The sequence below is a fragment of the Mobula birostris genome, chromosome 2, assembly GCF_030028105.1.
Source record: "Mobula birostris isolate sMobBir1 chromosome 2, sMobBir1.hap1, whole genome shotgun sequence".
NCBI lineage: Eukaryota > Metazoa > Chordata > Chondrichthyes > Myliobatiformes > Myliobatidae > Mobula > Mobula birostris.
The window spans coordinates 239,417,998-239,435,422 of NC_092371.1; the positions used below are offsets into that span (position 1 = coordinate 239,417,998).

Genomic DNA, 17,425 nt, shown 5'->3' on the forward strand with positions numbered 1-17,425 from the left:
GCCAGGTGTGGGGAGAGAAAAAACAACTACCGTCTTTACCAAAGTATAACCTTATTGTTGAATTACTCATAGATTAAAAAAAATAGTTAAAATGGTTCAATTTAACCATATAACATATAACCATATAACAATTACAGCACGGAAACAAGCCACCTCGGCCCTTCTAGTCCGTGCCGAACTCCTACTCTCACCTAGTCCCACCGACTTGCACTCGGTCCATAACCCTCCATTTCCTTCCTGTCCATATATCTATCCAATTTAATTTTAAATGACAACATCGAACCTGCCTCAACCACTTCTGCTGGAAGCTCGTTCCACACATCTACCACTCTCTGAGTAAAAAAAAGTTCCCCCTCATGTTATCCCTAATCTTTTGCCCTTCAACTCTCAACTCATGTCCTCTTGTTTGAATCTCCCCCACTCTCAATGGAAAAAGCCTATCCACATCAACTCTATCAATCCCCCTCGTAACTTTAAACACCTCTATCAAGTCCCCTCTCAACCTTCTACGCGCCAAAGAATAAAGACCTAACTTTTTCAACCTCTCTCTGTAACTTAGGAGATGAAACCCAGGCAACATTTTAGTAAACCTCCTCTGTACTCTCTCAATTTTACTGACATCTTTCCTATAATTCGGTGGCCAGAACTGTACACAATACTCCAAATTTGGCCTTACCAATGCCTTATACAATTTCAACATTACATCCCAACTCCTATACTCAATGCTCTGATTAATAAAGGCCAGCGTACCAAAAGCTTTCTTCACCACCCTATCCACATGAGATTCCACCTTCAGGGAACTATGCACCATTATTCATAGATCCCTCTGTTCTACTGCATTCTGCAATGCCCTACCATTTACCATGTATGTCCTATTTTGATTAGTCCTACCAAAATGTAGCACCTCACATTTTTCAGCGTTAAACCCCATCTACCATCTTTCAGCGCACTCTTCTAACTGGCCTAAATCTTTCTGCAAGCTTTGAAAACCTACTTCATTATCCACAACGCCACCTATCTTAGTATCATTTGCATTAATATGATATTTAATATCAGAAAATATATACATTAAGAAATCTGAAATTCTTAGTTTTTGCAGCTTTTACTACCTTAAAGGACACTGCTTGGAATTTCAGAATCAGGTTGATGTATGTTGTGAAATTTGTTGTTTTACAATGCAATACATTGTCATAGCATCAAGAGAGGCTGGAAAAATTTGCATTGTTTTCTCTGGAGCTGCAGGGACTCGCCTCTTCCCACCCCTTCCTTCCGCCCCTCCTTCTTCCCCCCCCGTCTTCCTTTCCCCCAGAGTTCCTTCCCCCCCTCCCCGGTTTTCCTTTCCCCCCTCCCCTGTCTTCCCTGCCCCACCTCCTTTCCCCCACCCCTCCTCCCCCAACTGAGTTTTACAGTTGATAGTGATCACTGACCTCATTTATGTTTGAGTGGAGCAATTGTTCATTCTTTCATCTTGTGCTTACACTGAGTCTTTTTCCAGGCGCAAGAAAACATTGGGATGGTCATGATATTTACCTTAGTGACAGCTGTTCAAGAAAAATTAAACGAAATCGTCGATCAAATAAAATCTCGCAAAGAAATGGAGAAGTTATTAAAAGAGAAAGAAGCTGAAGAAATTGAAAAGGTATTTTATGTGCAAATTTACCTGTCAGTGAAAGTGGATTGAATACGTCAGAATGATCTGTACGTCATACACTCAGTGGCCACCAGTGCTTAATAAAGTGAGTTTATTCTCAAGGTCTTCTGTTGCTATAGCCCATCCACTTCAAGGTTCGACATGTGTATTCATAGATGCTCTTATGCACACCACTCCTTGTAACGTGTGGTTATTTGAGTTATTGTCGCCTTCCTGTCAGTTTGAACCAGTCTGCCATACTTCTCTGACCTCTCATTAACAAGGTGTTTTTGCCAACAAAGCTGCTGTTCACTGATTTTTTTTTGTTTTTTGCACCATTCTCTGCAAACTCTGGAGACTTGTGCATGAAAATCCCAGAACATCAGCAGTTTCTGAGATACTCAAGCCGCCCTGTCTGGCAACAACAATCATTCCACAGTCAAAGTCACTTAGATCATATTTCTTCCTTATTCTGATGTCTGGTCTGAACAACATCTGAACCTCTTGACCATGTCTGCATGCTTTTAAGCATTGGATTGCCGCCACATGATTGGCTGATTAGGTATTTACATTAATGAGCAGGTGTGACTATTAAAGTGGCCACTGAGTGTGGATCTCAGTAGGTTTCTGACATTCGTTTGAATCCTTAAAGCTGTTATTCTACATCTGTTCACTCATATTTGTCATTTGCTAATTTTGTCCTTTTTTTTGTACATAAATATATCTTTGGATCTCCTGTCTTTTGGAAAAAGTTCCACAGATTTGTTTGCAACTGAGTGCTCCCTGTGCCATGTGCTCATGAAGCAAGAAACAGGAAGGTAGTATCAAGCTGCAGAGTGGCATGGCGGTTAGCATTATACTTTAATACGCCATCGATCACAGTTAATTCCTGCCATTGTCTAAGGAGTTTGTACAGTCTCCCCGTGACCCCCTGTGTTTTGTTTAGGTGCATCGGTTTCCTCCTACATTCCAAAGTCATATGGATTATTAGGGGTTATTAATAAATTGTTGGGCATCTGAAATATGGCCTGTTTCTATGCTGGCATGTTCTATGATTTCACGACTGACAAAAACAAAATTAGAAGCACAAGAGATTTGACAGATGCTGGAAATTCAGAGTGGCACGCACAAAATGCTGGAGGAACTCAGCAAGTCAGGTAGCATCTTTGGAGTGGAATAAACAGTCGATGTTTGGGGCTGAGACCATTTATCGGGACCCTTCCACAGAAAATTCAGTTGGTTGTAAATTTAGTCAGCTCCATCTTGGGTACTAGCCTACAAAGTACCCAGGACATCTTCAGGTAGCGGTGTCTCAGAAAGGCAGCGTCCATTATTAAGGACCTCCAGCACCCAGGGCATGCCCTTTTGTCACTGTTACCATCAAGAAGGAGGTACAGAAGCCTGAAGACACACACTCAGCGATTCAGGAACAGCTTCTTCCCCTCTGCCACCCGATTCCTAAATGGACATTGAACCCTTGGACACTACCTCGCTTTTTTTTAAGTACCGTAAATTCCGGTGAATAAACCAACCCTGAGTGTAAGCCGATCCTCCATTTTCAAGGTTAAAAAGGTGACTTTTTCATGTTACCTTTGTGTAAGCCGACCCCTTTTGTAGAGGTTTTGGATCAGGGAGGGAAGTTTTGGATTAGGTTCCCAATGGTAAAGAGTCCTCTGAAATGTAACCCCCGTGAAACTATTTAGCGCCCATTGTAATCTTGTTAAAACATAACACGGGGTAGCGGGATCAGTACGTGTACTCAGTATTGAGTTTGCGACCACCATGTACAAAAGATGGTCGCAAAACACAGAATGTGTTTTGTTGATCTTTTCTTTTTTGTAGATTTCATAAGTGTTTGTATTTTTTGTATTTGACTCAAAAACAGCCAATAAATACGACCTGTTTTCTGTGTATTCGTTTTTCCAAAGTTGGCATCCTCTGTATAAGGGCCAAATTCTCGGCTTATACACCAGAATTTACGGTATATATTATTTCTGTTTCTTGCACAATTTTTAATCTGTTCAGTATTTGTATACTGTAATTGATTTACTTATCTGTTTATTATTATTATTTTCTTTTTTCTCTTATTCTATATAATGTATTGCATTGAACTGCTGCTGCTAAGTTAACAAATTTCACGACACATGCTGGTGATAATAAACCTGATTCTGAGAAAATGTTGGTGGAATTGCAGATAATGAAGACGGTCTGTTGATAGCCCCATTCTAGTGATTGAAGCTTGGGCAAAATACTAGAGGGTATAGGTTTTAAGGTGAGAGAGGGAAAGTTGCAACAATTCCTCCTCATCTCTATTCTATTCTGAGGCTGTGTTCTCTGGTCTTAAACTCTCCGACCATAGGCAACATCCTCTCCACATCCTTCTTCACTGTTCTGAATACCAGTGAATACGTGCCCAGAGCCATCAAGCACTATTCATTTGACAAGCTATTCAATACTGTAATCATTTCCGTGAACTTCCTTTGAACCCAATCCAGTTTCAGCATTTCCTTTCTAAGATAAAGAGCCCAAAACTGCTCACAATTCTCCAAGTGAGGCCTCAGCAGTGCTTTATAAAGTCTCAACATTACATCCTTGCTGTTATATCCTAGTGCTTTTGAAATAAATACCAACATTGCATTTGCCTTCCTCACCACAGACTCAATCTGCAAATTAACCTTTAGGGAATTTTGCACAAAGACTCCCAAGTTCCTTTGTGATGCAGTTTTTTTGCATTTTCTCTTCACTTAGGAAATAGTCAACCATTTCTTCTACCAAAGCGCGTGATCATATGCTAATGATCTTCCAAGAATCACTAGATTCTGGAATGGTTTGGGAAGACTGGAAAATTGCAAATGTTACTCCACTCTTCAAGAAGGGAGAGAGGCAGAAAAAAGGAAGTTAGTCTAACCTCGGTGGTTGGGAAGATGTTGGAATCGATTATTAAGGATGAGGTCTCAGAGAGGAGGCACATGATAAAATAGGCCACAGTCAGCATGGTTTCCTCAAGAGAAGATCTTGCCTGACAAATCTGTTGAAGTACTTTGAAAAAATAACAATCAGGACAGACAAAGGAGAATCAGTTGATGTTGTGTATTTGAATTTTCAGAAGGCCTTTGACAAGATGCCACACTTGAGGCTGCTGAACAAACTACAAGCCCATGGTGTTACAGGAACAATGTATAAGGTTGTGGCTGACTGTGTGGGCAAGCCTGTTCTGGATCCACAAAGCAATGCCCCCTTGGATCCCATGCCTCCTTACTTTCTCAATAAGCCTTGCATGGGGTACCTTATCAAATGCCTTGCTAAAATCCATACACACTACATCTACGGCTCTACCTTCATCATTGTGTTTAGTCACATCCTCAAAAAATTCATTCAGGCTCGTAAGGAAAGACCTGCCTTTGACAAAGCCATGCTGACTACTCCTAATCATATTATGCCTCTCCAAATGTTCATAAATCCTGCCTCTCAGGATCTTCTCCATCAACTTACCAACCACTGAAGTAAGACTCACTGGCCTATAATTTCCTGGGCTATCCATACTCCCTTTCTTGAATAAGGGAACAACATCCGCAACCCTCCAATCCTCCAGAACCTCTCCTGTCCTCATTGATGATGCAAAGATCATTGCCAGAGTCTCATCAATCTCCTCCCTCACCTCCCACAGTAGCCTGGGGTACATCTTGTCTGGTCCCGGTGTCTTATCCAACTTGATGCTTTCCAAAAGCTCCAGCACATCCTCTTTCTTAATATCTACATTCTCAAGCTTTTCAGTCCACTGCAAGTCATCACTACAATCGCCAAGATCCTTTTCCGTAGTGAATACTGAAGCAAAGTATTTAAGTACCTCCACTATTTCCTCCGGTTCCATACACACTTTTCCACTGTCACACTTAATTGGTCCTATTCTCTCACATCTTATCCTCTTGCTCTTCATATACTTGTAGAAAGCCTTGGGGTTTTCCTTTATCTTCTCCACCAAGGCCTTCTCATGGCCCCTTCTGGCTCTCCTAATTTCATTCTTAAACTCCTTCCTGCTAGCCTTATAAACTTCTAGATTCATATCTATTCCTTGTTTTTTGAACCTTTGGTATGCTCTTCTTCTTGACTAGATTTACAACAGCCTTTGTGCACCACGGATCTTGTACCCTACCATCCTTTCCATGCCTCATTGGAACGTACCTACTCAGAACCCCACGCAAATATCTAGTTATGTTAACTTCACACACTTATGTCCCTTGACACCTGGAACTTCCACCATACTGCTAGTGTTTTCCACAGTGAGGACTGATGCAAAATACTTATTCATTTCATCTGCCAATTTGTTGTCCCCCAATACTACCTCTCCGGCATAGTTTTCCAGTGGTCTGATAGCCATTCTCACCTTTATTTACACTTTATGTATCTTCTTTAATATTATTGGCAAGCTTTACTTTCGTATTCTGTCTTTATCTTAATTACTTTTTAGTTGCCTTCAGCTGGTTTTGAAAAGTTTCCCATTGCTCTAACTTCCCACTAATTTTTGCTTTATTATATGCCCTCTCTTTGGCTTTTATGTTCTCTTTGGCTTCTCTTGTTAGCCACGGTTGTGTCGTCTTTCCTTGAGAATACTTCTTCCTCTTTGGGACGTATATATCCTGCGCCTTCTGAATTGCTTCCAGAAATTCCAGCCATTGCTGCTCTGCCATCATCCCTGCCAGTGTTCATATAACAATTACAGCATGGAAACAGGCCATCTCAGCCCTTCTAGTCCGTGCTGAACTCTTACTCTCACCTAGTCCCACTGACCTGCACTCAGCCCATAACCCTCCAATCCATTCCTGTCCATATATCTATCCAATTTAACTTTAAATGACAACATCGAACTTGCCTCAACCACTTCTGCTGGAAGCTCGTTCCACACAGCTACCACTCTCTGAGTAAAGAAGTTCCCCCTCATGTTACTCCTAAACTTTTGCCCTTTAACTCTCAACTCATGTCTTGTTTGAATTTCCCCCACTCTCAATGGAAAAAGCCTATCCATGTCAACTCTATCTATCCTCCTCATAATTTTAAATACCTCTATCAAGTCCCCCCCTCAACCTTCTGCACTCCAAAGAATAAGGACCTAACTTGTTCAACCTTTCTCTGTAACTTAGGAGGTGAAACCCATGCAACATTTTAGTAAATCTCCTCTGTACTCTCTCAATTTTATTGCCATCTTTCCTATAATTCGGTGACCAGAACTGTACACAATTTCCAGTCAATTCTGGCCTGCTCCACTCGCATGCCTCTGTAATTCCCTTTACTCCACAGTAAAACTGATACATCTGACTTGACACGAGGAAATCTGCAGATGCTGGAAATTCGAGCAGCACACACAAAAAATGCTGGTGGAACGCAGCAGGCCAGGCAGCATCTATAGGAAGAGGTACAGTCGACATTTTGGGCTAGAACCCTTCGTCAGGACTAACTGAAGGAAGAGCTAGTAAGAGATTTGAAAGTAGGAGGAGGAGGAGGGGATCTGAAATGATAAGAGAAGACGGGAGGGGAGAGGTGGATCTAAGAGCTGGAAAAAGGGATACCAGACTGGAGAAGGGAGAGGATCATGGGATGGGAAGCCTGGGGAGAGAGAGAAGGGGGGAGGGGAGCCCGGAGGGTGGGGAGCAGGCAAGGAGTTATAGTGAGAGGGACAGAGGGAGAAAGAAGATAGAGAAAAAAAGGGGGGAAATACAAAAATATATTAAATAAATAAATAAGGGATTGGGTGTGAAGGGGAGGAGGGGCATTTAATGAAAGTTAGAGAAGTCAATATGCATGCCATCAGGTTGGAGGCTACCCAGACGGAATATAAGGGTCCGGGCCCAAAACATCAACTAGACATCTGACTTGAGCTTCTCCTTCTGAAATTTCAAGGTGAATTTGATCATATTATGATCACTTCTCCTGAGGGTTCTTTTATCTTACGCTCTCTAATCAAATCTGGTTCATTGCACAACATCCAATCCAGAGTAGATTGATCCTCTAGTGTGCTCAGTCACAAGCTGCTCTAAAACGCCATCTTGTGGGCATTGTAGAAATACACCCTCTTGAAATTCAGCACCATTCTGGTTTTCCCAATCTACTCGCATATTGAAGTCACCCATGACTATTGCAACATTGCCCTTTTGGCACGCATTATCTATTCCCCCATTGTAATTTGTAGGCCACATTCTTACTATTGTTTAGGGGTCTGTATACAACTCCCATCAGGATCTTTTTACCCCTGCAGTTCCTTGGTTTTATCCACAGTGATTCAACACTGTCTGACCCTATTTCAGCTCTTTTTAATAATCTGCTTTAATTTTTTACCATTCTGCATTCCTCCCTATCCTTTCAATATAGTGTGTATCCTTGGACATTAAACTTTCAGCTATAATCTGTGATTCCGTGATGCCTATAACATCATTAGATTATGAAGACACGCAGTCCTCTTTTATTGTCATTTAGTAATGCATACATTAAGAAATGATACAATATTTCCTCTGGTGTGATATCACAAAACACAGGACAGACCAAGACTGAAAAAAACTAACAAAACCACATAATTATAACATATAGTTACAACAGTGCAACAATACCATAACTTGATGAAGAAGTCCATGAGTACAGTAAAAAGTTCAAAGTCTCTCAAATGTCCCACATCTCACGCAGACTCACGCACATCACACTCTTCCTCCAGTGGAAGAGAGCGCAATGACTTAAAAATGTCATGTCCTCCCTCCTACACCAGCTCCTTAGTCACATATTAAACTGTATAATCTTCCCAGTTCTAGCCTCATTAATTTTGAGATCAGAACACTGGAGGTTTTGCTATTTAACTTAGCACCTAAATCCCAGAGCTCCCTATGCAGAACCTCGTCAGTGTCCTACCCATATCATTGGTACTTAAGTGGACATTACTTTTGACCGTTCACTCTCCCAGCTAAGAATGCTGAGGACTCGATCCGTGATATCCCAGACCCTGGTACCTGGTAGGCAACGTACAATCTGGGAATCTTGTTCTTGCCCACAGAACCTCCTGTCCGTTCCCTTATCAAACGAGTGCCTTATCACCACAGGGTGCCCTTTCTCCCCAATTCCCGATCACTGTGACTTTCCTCTGTGAGGTCACCCCCCCCCCCCCGACAGTATACAAAGTGATAGACCTATTGTTGAGGGGGGGATGGCCACAGGGTTACTCTGCACTGTCTTCTTAACCCCTTTCCCCCTCCTGACTGTCACCCAGTTTCTTGTGTCCTGCACCTTTGGTGCAACTACCTCTCTATATATCCTATCTATCACCCCTTCAGCCTCCCGAATGATCCACAGTTCACCCAGTTCCAGCTCCAGCTCCTTAACGCTGTTCGTTAGCAGCTGCAGCTGGATGCACATCTCACAGTTGTAATCATCAGGGATGCTGGAGGTCTCCCTGTCTTCCCACATCCTGGAAGAGGAGAACTCAGCTATCCTGCCTGGCATCTCTACTATCCTAGCTGAGCAGATACAAAGAAGTGAGGGGAAAAGAGCTGAACTTCGAGCTTTTCTTTTGCTTTCCCTGACTGAAGCCTGGAAGAGCAAAAGTCTCAAGATCACCACTCTAACAACGTCCACTCAGGTGACAACCTTTGCGATGATGACTGTTGTGCTTGCCCCTGCCTTTCTTTAATTTGCTCTTACTAATCAATTCCAAACACTGATTGGTGGCTGGTCAAAGCTCTGTTTCACTGTACTGACCTGCTGCTATTGTTTATACTCAGGCAGTGGACCTGATTGGAGCCCCCTCCTCTCAAAACTTCTGATGTCCTGATTGGCTGTTAGTCAAAGCCCTTCTTAATGTCAGAAGAATAGTGATCCTGAAGATCTATTAATTTTAACCTGATCTTGATTAGTGCTATTAAACTTCCTGCTTCGGCTCATACGTAAATTAAAATATCACAATGCAATGCGTATGTGGAAAAATATTATATGATTGGTTTCCTGAAATGGACTGCATCATCAGCAATTAAATGCAGGAATGCATAGTGCAAACTGAAATGGAAAAGCAAAACTGAAAATATGAAGGCTATCTGTATCCAAGGTTGATAATGAACAAATCATATTTCTGTCTTGTCAATACTGCAGAACTTTAGTATTGATATGTTAAGTTACTATATTGGTCTTTTTCTTGAGTCCTGATGCTGAGATAGATGCCAGGATGTGCTGGGACACATGATCAGTGATGTAACCTGGGGTCATCGGGTGGTTTGGGTCTTTCAACATCAGACACCCTTGCCAAGGTGACCCAGCCAGGGTTGATCAGGCCCCAGCTTGTGTCGCAGAAGCACTGGTCCACAGGTCACACCTCTTGGTCCATAGGCATCTGGAGGCTCGCTCAGCAGCCTCCGTGCCAGTCCTGATAGCTTGTTTCTTTGCAGACCTCATAATGCCAAGGAGAGAGTAGGTTCTGCAGAGCCAGCAGCCAGTGAACACCAGCTTTAAAGGCCCTGGCAGTACTCTAGCTCCTGGTATTCGGTCTTATTCTTGAATGCCTCCTCAATCCGGTCATTCCAAGCTACTGTCCATTCTGCCATGATCACCTGCTTCAAGGTTCTGTACTATTACATTTTTTTCTATTAACTTTTCTAGGCTATTTTCCATGGCACGCCTGTAACAATTGAGAATTTCTTGTCTTGGAAAGCAAGATTTGATGCAGAGTTAACTGAAATGAAGAAAAAACAAAAAGAAGACGAGCAAGGCGGAAAAGTTAAACTGACAGGTTTGTGATTTGATTATTGTACCTTCTCCAGAAACTTTTGGTTAGTTAATACAAAATGAACGATGTAAATCTTTTTCCAAAATATTAACAAAGCTCATCTCATTACTGTATTGATGTTTATTTATGTGTATTGAAACATGCAGTCTGAGGGGACAAGTGGAGAGATAGTTACACACAAGGTGTAGGACATAAGGAATTGGGTGACAGTCAAGAAGGGGAAAGGGGTTAAACAGTCAGTGCAGAGTAACCCTGTGGCCATCTCTCTCAACAACAGGTATACCACTTTGGATACAGTTGGGGGTGGATGACCTAGCAGAGGAAAGTCACAGTGCTCAGCTCTCTGGCACTGAGTCTGGCTCTGTGACTCAGAAGGGAAGTGTGGGGGGGAGGGAGAGAAGAGGCAGGGCCCCAGACAGTTCTTCCAGGTGAGGTGACACTTCACCTGTGAGTCAGCTGGGGTGATATAATGCGTCCAGTATATCACCCCAGCCGATGTGGCCTTCAATATATTGGCGAGACCCGATGCAGGCTGGGAGATCGTTTTGCTGAACACCTACGCTCTGTCTGCCAGAGAAAGCAGGATCTCCCAGTGGCCACACATTTTAATTCCACATCCCATTCCCATTCTGACATGTCTATCCACGGCCTCCTCTACTGTAAAGATGAAGCCACACTCAGGTTGGAGGAACAACATCTTATATTCCGTCTGGGTAGCCTCCAACCTGATGGCATGAACATTGACTTCTCTAACTTCCGCTAATGCCCCACCTCCCCCTTGTACCCCATCCGTTATTTATATACACACATTCTTTCTCTCTCTCTCCTTTTTCTCCCTCTGTCCCTCTCACTATACCCCTTGCCCATCCTCTGGGCTTCCCCCCCCCCCCTTTTCCTTCTCCCTGGGCCTCCTGTCCCATGATCCTCTCATATCCCTTTTGCCAATCACCTGTCCAGCTCTTGGCTCCATCCCTCCCCCTCCTGTCTTCTCCTATCATTTTGGATCTCCCCCTCCCCCTCCCACTTTCAAATCTCTTACTAACTCTTCCTTCAGTTCGTCCTGACGAAGGGTCTGGGCCCGAAACGTTGACTGTACCTCTTCCTAGAGATGCTGCCTGGCCTGCTGCGTTCACCAGCAACTTTGATGTGTGTTGCATGACAGGGGATTTGTTAGTTAGGGGAACAGCAAGGAGGTTCTGTGGACAAGAGTGAGATTTGCTGATCGTATGTTGCTTCCTGGCTGCTAGGGTCCAACACATCTTGGATCGAGTCTTCAGCATTCTTAAGTGGGAGGGTGAATAGCCAGAGTCTGTGGTCCATGTAGGTAGCAATTGCATTGGTAGGAAGAGGGATGAGGTTCCTCAAAGTGAGTTCAGGGAGTCAGGTGCTAAGTTAAAGACGATGACCTCCAGGGTTGTGATATCAGAATAGCTACCTGTGCCACGTGTTAGTGAGACCAGAAACAGGAAGATAATACAGTTTATCATGTGGCTAAGGAGTTGGTGTAGGAGGGAGGATGTCAGATTTTTAGATCATTAGGCTCTCTTCCAGGGAAGGTAGGATTAGTACAGAAGAGCCTGTTTGCCCCTGACTTGGAGAGGGATTAATATCCTAGCGGGAAGGTTTGCTAGTGTTGTATGGGGGGGGGGGGTTGTTAAAACTAGAGATGCAGGGTATGGGAACGAGAGTGGAGAGGCTGTGGAGACAAATCTTGTTAAGACCTTAGACAAAGTCAGGAGTCGAAAGATTGAGCAGAATATATTTCAATGGACTCCCATACTGTGAAAGGACTAGATGGAATAGAGTTTGTCAAATGTGTTCAGGAAAGTTTCAAAGTAAATATGGAAAAGGATAGATCTGGTCATTGGGCTGAGGTTCTACTTTCGTATTTCAGGAAAGCAGCAATTTGAAACGGATCATAACCTTGACACATCTGACATTCAGTTCTTGGAAGAGGGTAAAGTACAATTTATTTTGATTTTTGTATGTCTGTATAAGATTGCCTCTATGTGCACAGATATGACATTTTTAATAACAGATTGATCTGTGTGTCCTCTGATTACCTCATGTCAGTTTGTTGATAGGAACATGGTAGAGGAATGACTGATCTTTCAGCTTTCTCTGATGTAATATTTTATCTTTCAATTAAATTATCAGTATCAGAATCAGGTTCAATTTCACTGGCATATGTTGAGAAATTTGTTTACTTTGCGGCAGCAGTACAGTGGTAGTGGCATCCGTTAGTCTCGCAAGACCATGGATCTGCGCCTGGAAAGTCTTGCTTCAGTCTGTGTTAGAGCAGCGTCTGTTGTGGCTGTAGAGACCCACACGGGAGTGACAGTCTCGGTTGCAGCGACTGCACTTGAAGGCACTGTCCTCCAGTGTTGTCTTGGTGCTGTTTTTCCAACGAGTGCACTTTTCTTCAGCAGCAAGCCTCAGCTCTTCTCTTCTCCTCATTTTAGACCTCTGCGTAGTTCCAGCCTCCAGTGAGAGCGATCGCTTGCGATGTCCTCGCACCTCTCGACGTTCATGTTCAGTGACTTCATGTCTGTCTTGCAGACGTCTTTGAAATGAAGATGGAGCCACCCTTGTGCTCTCTTGCCGGAGGCCAGTTCCCCGTACAGTAGGTCTTTCGGGATCCTCCTGTCTGACATGCGGTGTACGTGGCCCAGCCAGCGGAGATGGCGTTGTTGTAGCAGGGTGAAGAGGCTGGGTATCTGGGTGCAGGCCAGGACCTCATTGTTGGTGACTCGGTCAGTCCACGTGATGTCCAGGATGAGTCTCAGGCTGCGAAGGTGGAAGGCGTTGAGACGCCGCTCTTGTCTGGAGTAGAGGCTCCAGGTCTTGCTGCCGTAAAGCAGTGTGCTGAGGACACAGGCCCTGTAGACTGCAACTTTGGTGTGCATCGTCAGCTTTCTGTTCTCCCCAACTCTCTCTGTCAGCCTGCTGAATGTTGAGGCTGCTCGACTGATCCGTCTGTTGACCTCGGGGTCTAGGGAGAGACTGTCTGTGATGGTGGAGCCAAGGTATGTAAACTCGTGAACTACCTCCAGCTCGTAGTTGTTGATGGTAATGGCAATGGGGGTGCTCAACACCTTGGCTCAAGACGTTGGTCTTCTTCAGGCTGATGGTCAAGCTGAAGTCCTAGCAGGCTCTTGAGAAGCTGTCCATGAGGCGTTGCAGTTGCTCTTCAGAGTGTGTTGCCAGTGCCGCATCGTCTGCAAACAACATGTCCCTGATGAGTACTTCACGAACCTTGGTTTTCGCTCTCAGCCGGGACAGACTGAACAGCCTCCCGTCCAATCTGGTGTGGAGGTAGACACCATCAGTTGATGTTCCAAAGGCGTGCTTCAGCATGACTGCGAAGAAGATGCCAAACAGGGTGGGGGCAAGCACACAGCCCTGCTTCACACCGCTGCCGATGTTGAAGACCTCCGAAGAAGAGCCATCGCCACGTACGCACTCCTGTACTGTTGTGATGAGGCCACACTCAGGGAGAGGAGCAACACTTTATATTCCATCCTGAGTAGCCTCCAACCTGATGGCATGAATATCAATTTCTCCTTCCAGTAATTGACCCTCCTCCACCTTCACCATTCCCCATTCCTATTTCCCTTTCTCATCTCCTTACTGGCCCATCACCTCTCTCTGGTGATCCTCCCCCTACCCATTCTTCCTTGGCCTTCTGTCCACTCCTATCAGATTCCTCCTCCTCCAGCCCTTTATCTCTTTCACTAATTTTCTTCCCAACTCTTATCTTCACCTGTCCCCCCTCCCAGTTTCACCTTTGACCTACCACCTTGTACTTCTTCCTCCCCTCCCTTCCTCCCACCTTCTTGCTCAAACTTCTCATCATTTTTTCCAGTCTTGCTGAAGGATCTCGGCCCGAAACGTCAACTGTGCTCTTTTCCATAGATGCTGCCTGGCCTGCTGAGATCCTCCAGTGTCTTGTGTGGTCCATGTACACTACCTGACGTTCCTTTTTTTTGCTCTCTTCTAGGTCTTTTGTTATGTATTGCACTGTACTGCTGCTGCAAAACAACAAATTTCATGACATATGCCGGTCAGCAAATAACACAGTGCTAGATATAACTGAACTGAATATGCCTGGACTGTGTAATTTATTTTGTGTTTTGGTGTTTTATATTCTTGTTTGTCACTTGTTTTTTGGTGTTTGCATGATTTGTCCTTTTTTTTCACTTGTTGAGGGTTTGATGCTTTTAATTGAGTGAGTTCCATGGTTTTCTGTTTCGTGTTTATCTGTGGGAAGACAAATCTCATGGTTGTATACTGCATGCATACCTTGATAATAAATTTTTTTGAGTTTTGATATTAAACTCGATTCTGATTCTGAATAAATATATAGTGCAAAAAATGAATAGCGAGGTAGTGTTCATGGGTTCATGGATCATTCAGAAATATGATAGAGGTGGGGCAGAAGTTTTTCCTAAAACATTGAGTATGTGTCTTCAGGCTCCTGTACTTATTCCCGATAGTAATAGTGAGAGTAGGGCATGTGTTGAATGGTGAGGGTCCTTCAGGATGGATATCATTCCTTGGGGTACCGTCTTTTGAAGATGTCCTCACTGCAGGGCGGGTTGTGCCCCTGATGGAGATGGCTGAGGCTACAACCCCCACGGCCTTTTGCAATCCTGCACATTGGAGACTCCACACCAGGCAATGATATAACCAGTCAGAATGCTCCCACCATAGATCTGCAGAAATTTTGATGTTTAACCTGTTTAAATTGAATATTGAAAGACCTAGGTAGAGTGGTCTAGGACCTGAGGGCACAGCTTCAGAATCGAGGGATGTCCATTTAGAACAGAGAAGAGGAAAGCTTTCTTTAGCCGGGGGTGGTGAATCTGTGGAATTCATTGCCACAGGCAGCTGTGCAGTTCCAGGTCTTTAGATATATTTAAGCTGGAGGCTGATAAGTTATGGGGAGAAGGGTGGGGAAAGTAGGGTTGAGAGGGTTAATGAATCAGCCATGATTGAATGGCAGAGGAGATTTGATGGGCTGAATGGCCTAATTCTGCTCCTATGGCTTATGGTCTCAGTATAAACTAACTATTAGCTGCATGAGCTCATTAGGAAAACCTGTATCTCTAAATAAATAAATGACTGTATTGTGACTAAATGTTCTATGTATATTTACGGCAGGTAACAATGTGGAAGTTGATGAATCTCTTTTCCAAGATATGGATGATTTAGAATTAGATGACGATGACGACCCAGATTATAATCCTGATCTCGAGAGCGACAATGATTGACTTCAATGAAACAATTTTGAAAAAGTGGACCATTTACAAAATGGCAGGATGAACGTGAATTAAGTCACAGTATCTGTGACTACTTGTATTGCAATTAGCAAGCAGCGGGAAAAAAGTTTTTTTTAATCTGATTTCTGTATGCCTTCATCACTGTTCAATAAATTTACTCCAAAAGTTAATATTTTGAATGTAGCAAGATACATTTTATTTTCTTCAAAATGTTTACATTATAATTGACAGTCATTGATTATTAAACTTACTTATTTTAGTAATTTAAGGTTATTGGAATATTTTGCAGTTTTGATAATAACTGAGATGGAATTTCTCCTAGATTATAGAAATATGTATCATGGTGGGAAGTCATTTAGACTATTGTGATCTTGGTGCCTGAAAAGTACTCGTCCACTTCCTAACTCATGTTGTTGCTTTGAGGGCTATGTGCTGTGAAGTTCCTTTCAGAAATGTTCAGGGGTTCATTCGGTGTCCACCATTTCAAAGAGTGAGCTTCAAAATTCTATCAGTGTTTGGTTGAATTTCCCCACTGTGAATCTCCCACTCCTACTAAATACTTTAAATGTACTCTCACTAGGCACTTTGATATGTACACCTGCTTGTTAATGCAAATATCTCATCAGCTAATCACAGAGCAGCAGCTTAATGCAGAAAAGCATGCAGACATGGTCAAGAGATTCTTTCGTTGTTCAGACCAAACATCAGAATGGGGAAGAAATGTTGTCCAAGTGACTTTGTCTTTGGAATGATTACTGGTGCCAGACGGGGTGATTTGAGTATCTCAGAAACTACTTATCTCCTAATCTCCTGGGATTTTTCACATACAATGGTCTCTAGAGTTATGGAGAATGGTGAGAAAAAACAAAAAAAAAATCCAGTGAGCGGCAGTTCTGTGAATGAAAATGCCTTGTTAATGAGAGAGGTCAGAGAAGAATGGCCAGGCTGGTTCAAGCTGACAGGAAGATGACAGTAACTCAAATAACTACACATTACAACAGTGGTGTGCAGAAGAACATCTCTGAATGCACAACACGTCAAACCAATGTGATTTCCAGTCAAGATGGCGCCTGTGTGCAACACTCCTTTGGTCAACATCTTCTGGATAGATTATGAAACCATCTTTTTCACTACTTTTATGTCTTTTACATTTGTTTTTCATCTTGAATGTGTTTCTTCCTTGTAAACCTCCTCTGCACCATTTCTGTGGTTTCCACGTCCTTCCTGTAGTGAGGCGACCAGCACTGAGCACAGTACTCCAAGTGGGATCTGACCAGGGTCCTATATAGCTGTAACATTACCTCTCAGCTCTTGAACTAAATCCCACAGTTGATGAAGGCCAATAAACCGTATGCCTTCTTAACTACACATTCGACAGAATGTTGAAAGGGCTAGATAGGGTGGATGTGGAGAGGATGTTTCTTATAGTGGGGGTATCCAGAACCAAAGGGCACAGCCTCAAAACTGAGGGGGCAACCCCTTAGAACAGAGGTACGGAAGAACTGTTTTTAGCTTGAGAGCAGTGAACCTGTGGAATGCTGTGCCTCAGACTGTGGGTATATTTAAAGCGAAAATTGATAGTTTTCTGATTGGTCATGGCATCAAAAGTTATGATGAGCAGGAATGTGTATGGGGTTGAGTAGGATCTGGCATAGCCATGATAGAATGGCAGAGCAAACTCGATGGGCTGAATGGCCTGATTCTGCTCCAATGTCTTATGGTCTGATGGCCTTTTACCCCACCTTCTCCAATCCTCAACAG

At 43.3% G+C, this 17,425-nt stretch overlaps 1 protein-coding gene across 2 annotated transcripts in view; it reads left to right on the forward strand.

The window, feature by feature from the left end:
• rwdd1 (RWD domain containing 1) overlaps positions 1–15,834 on the forward strand; it is a 41,900-nt gene extending 26,066 nt beyond the window's left edge. For both annotated transcript variants that reach the window (XM_072251630.1, XM_072251629.1), the window contains exons 4-7: positions 1,496–1,639; positions 10,256–10,385; positions 12,277–12,339; positions 15,546–15,834. In XM_072251630.1, coding sequence (XP_072107731.1) covers positions 1,496–1,639; positions 10,256–10,385; positions 12,277–12,339; positions 15,546–15,655 — 447 coding nt within the window. In that variant the 3' untranslated portion in view covers positions 15,656–15,834. The remainder of the gene's footprint in view (positions 1–1,495; positions 1,640–10,255; positions 10,386–12,276; positions 12,340–15,545) is intronic.
• The last annotated feature ends 1,591 nt before the right edge of the window (positions 15,835–17,425 follow it).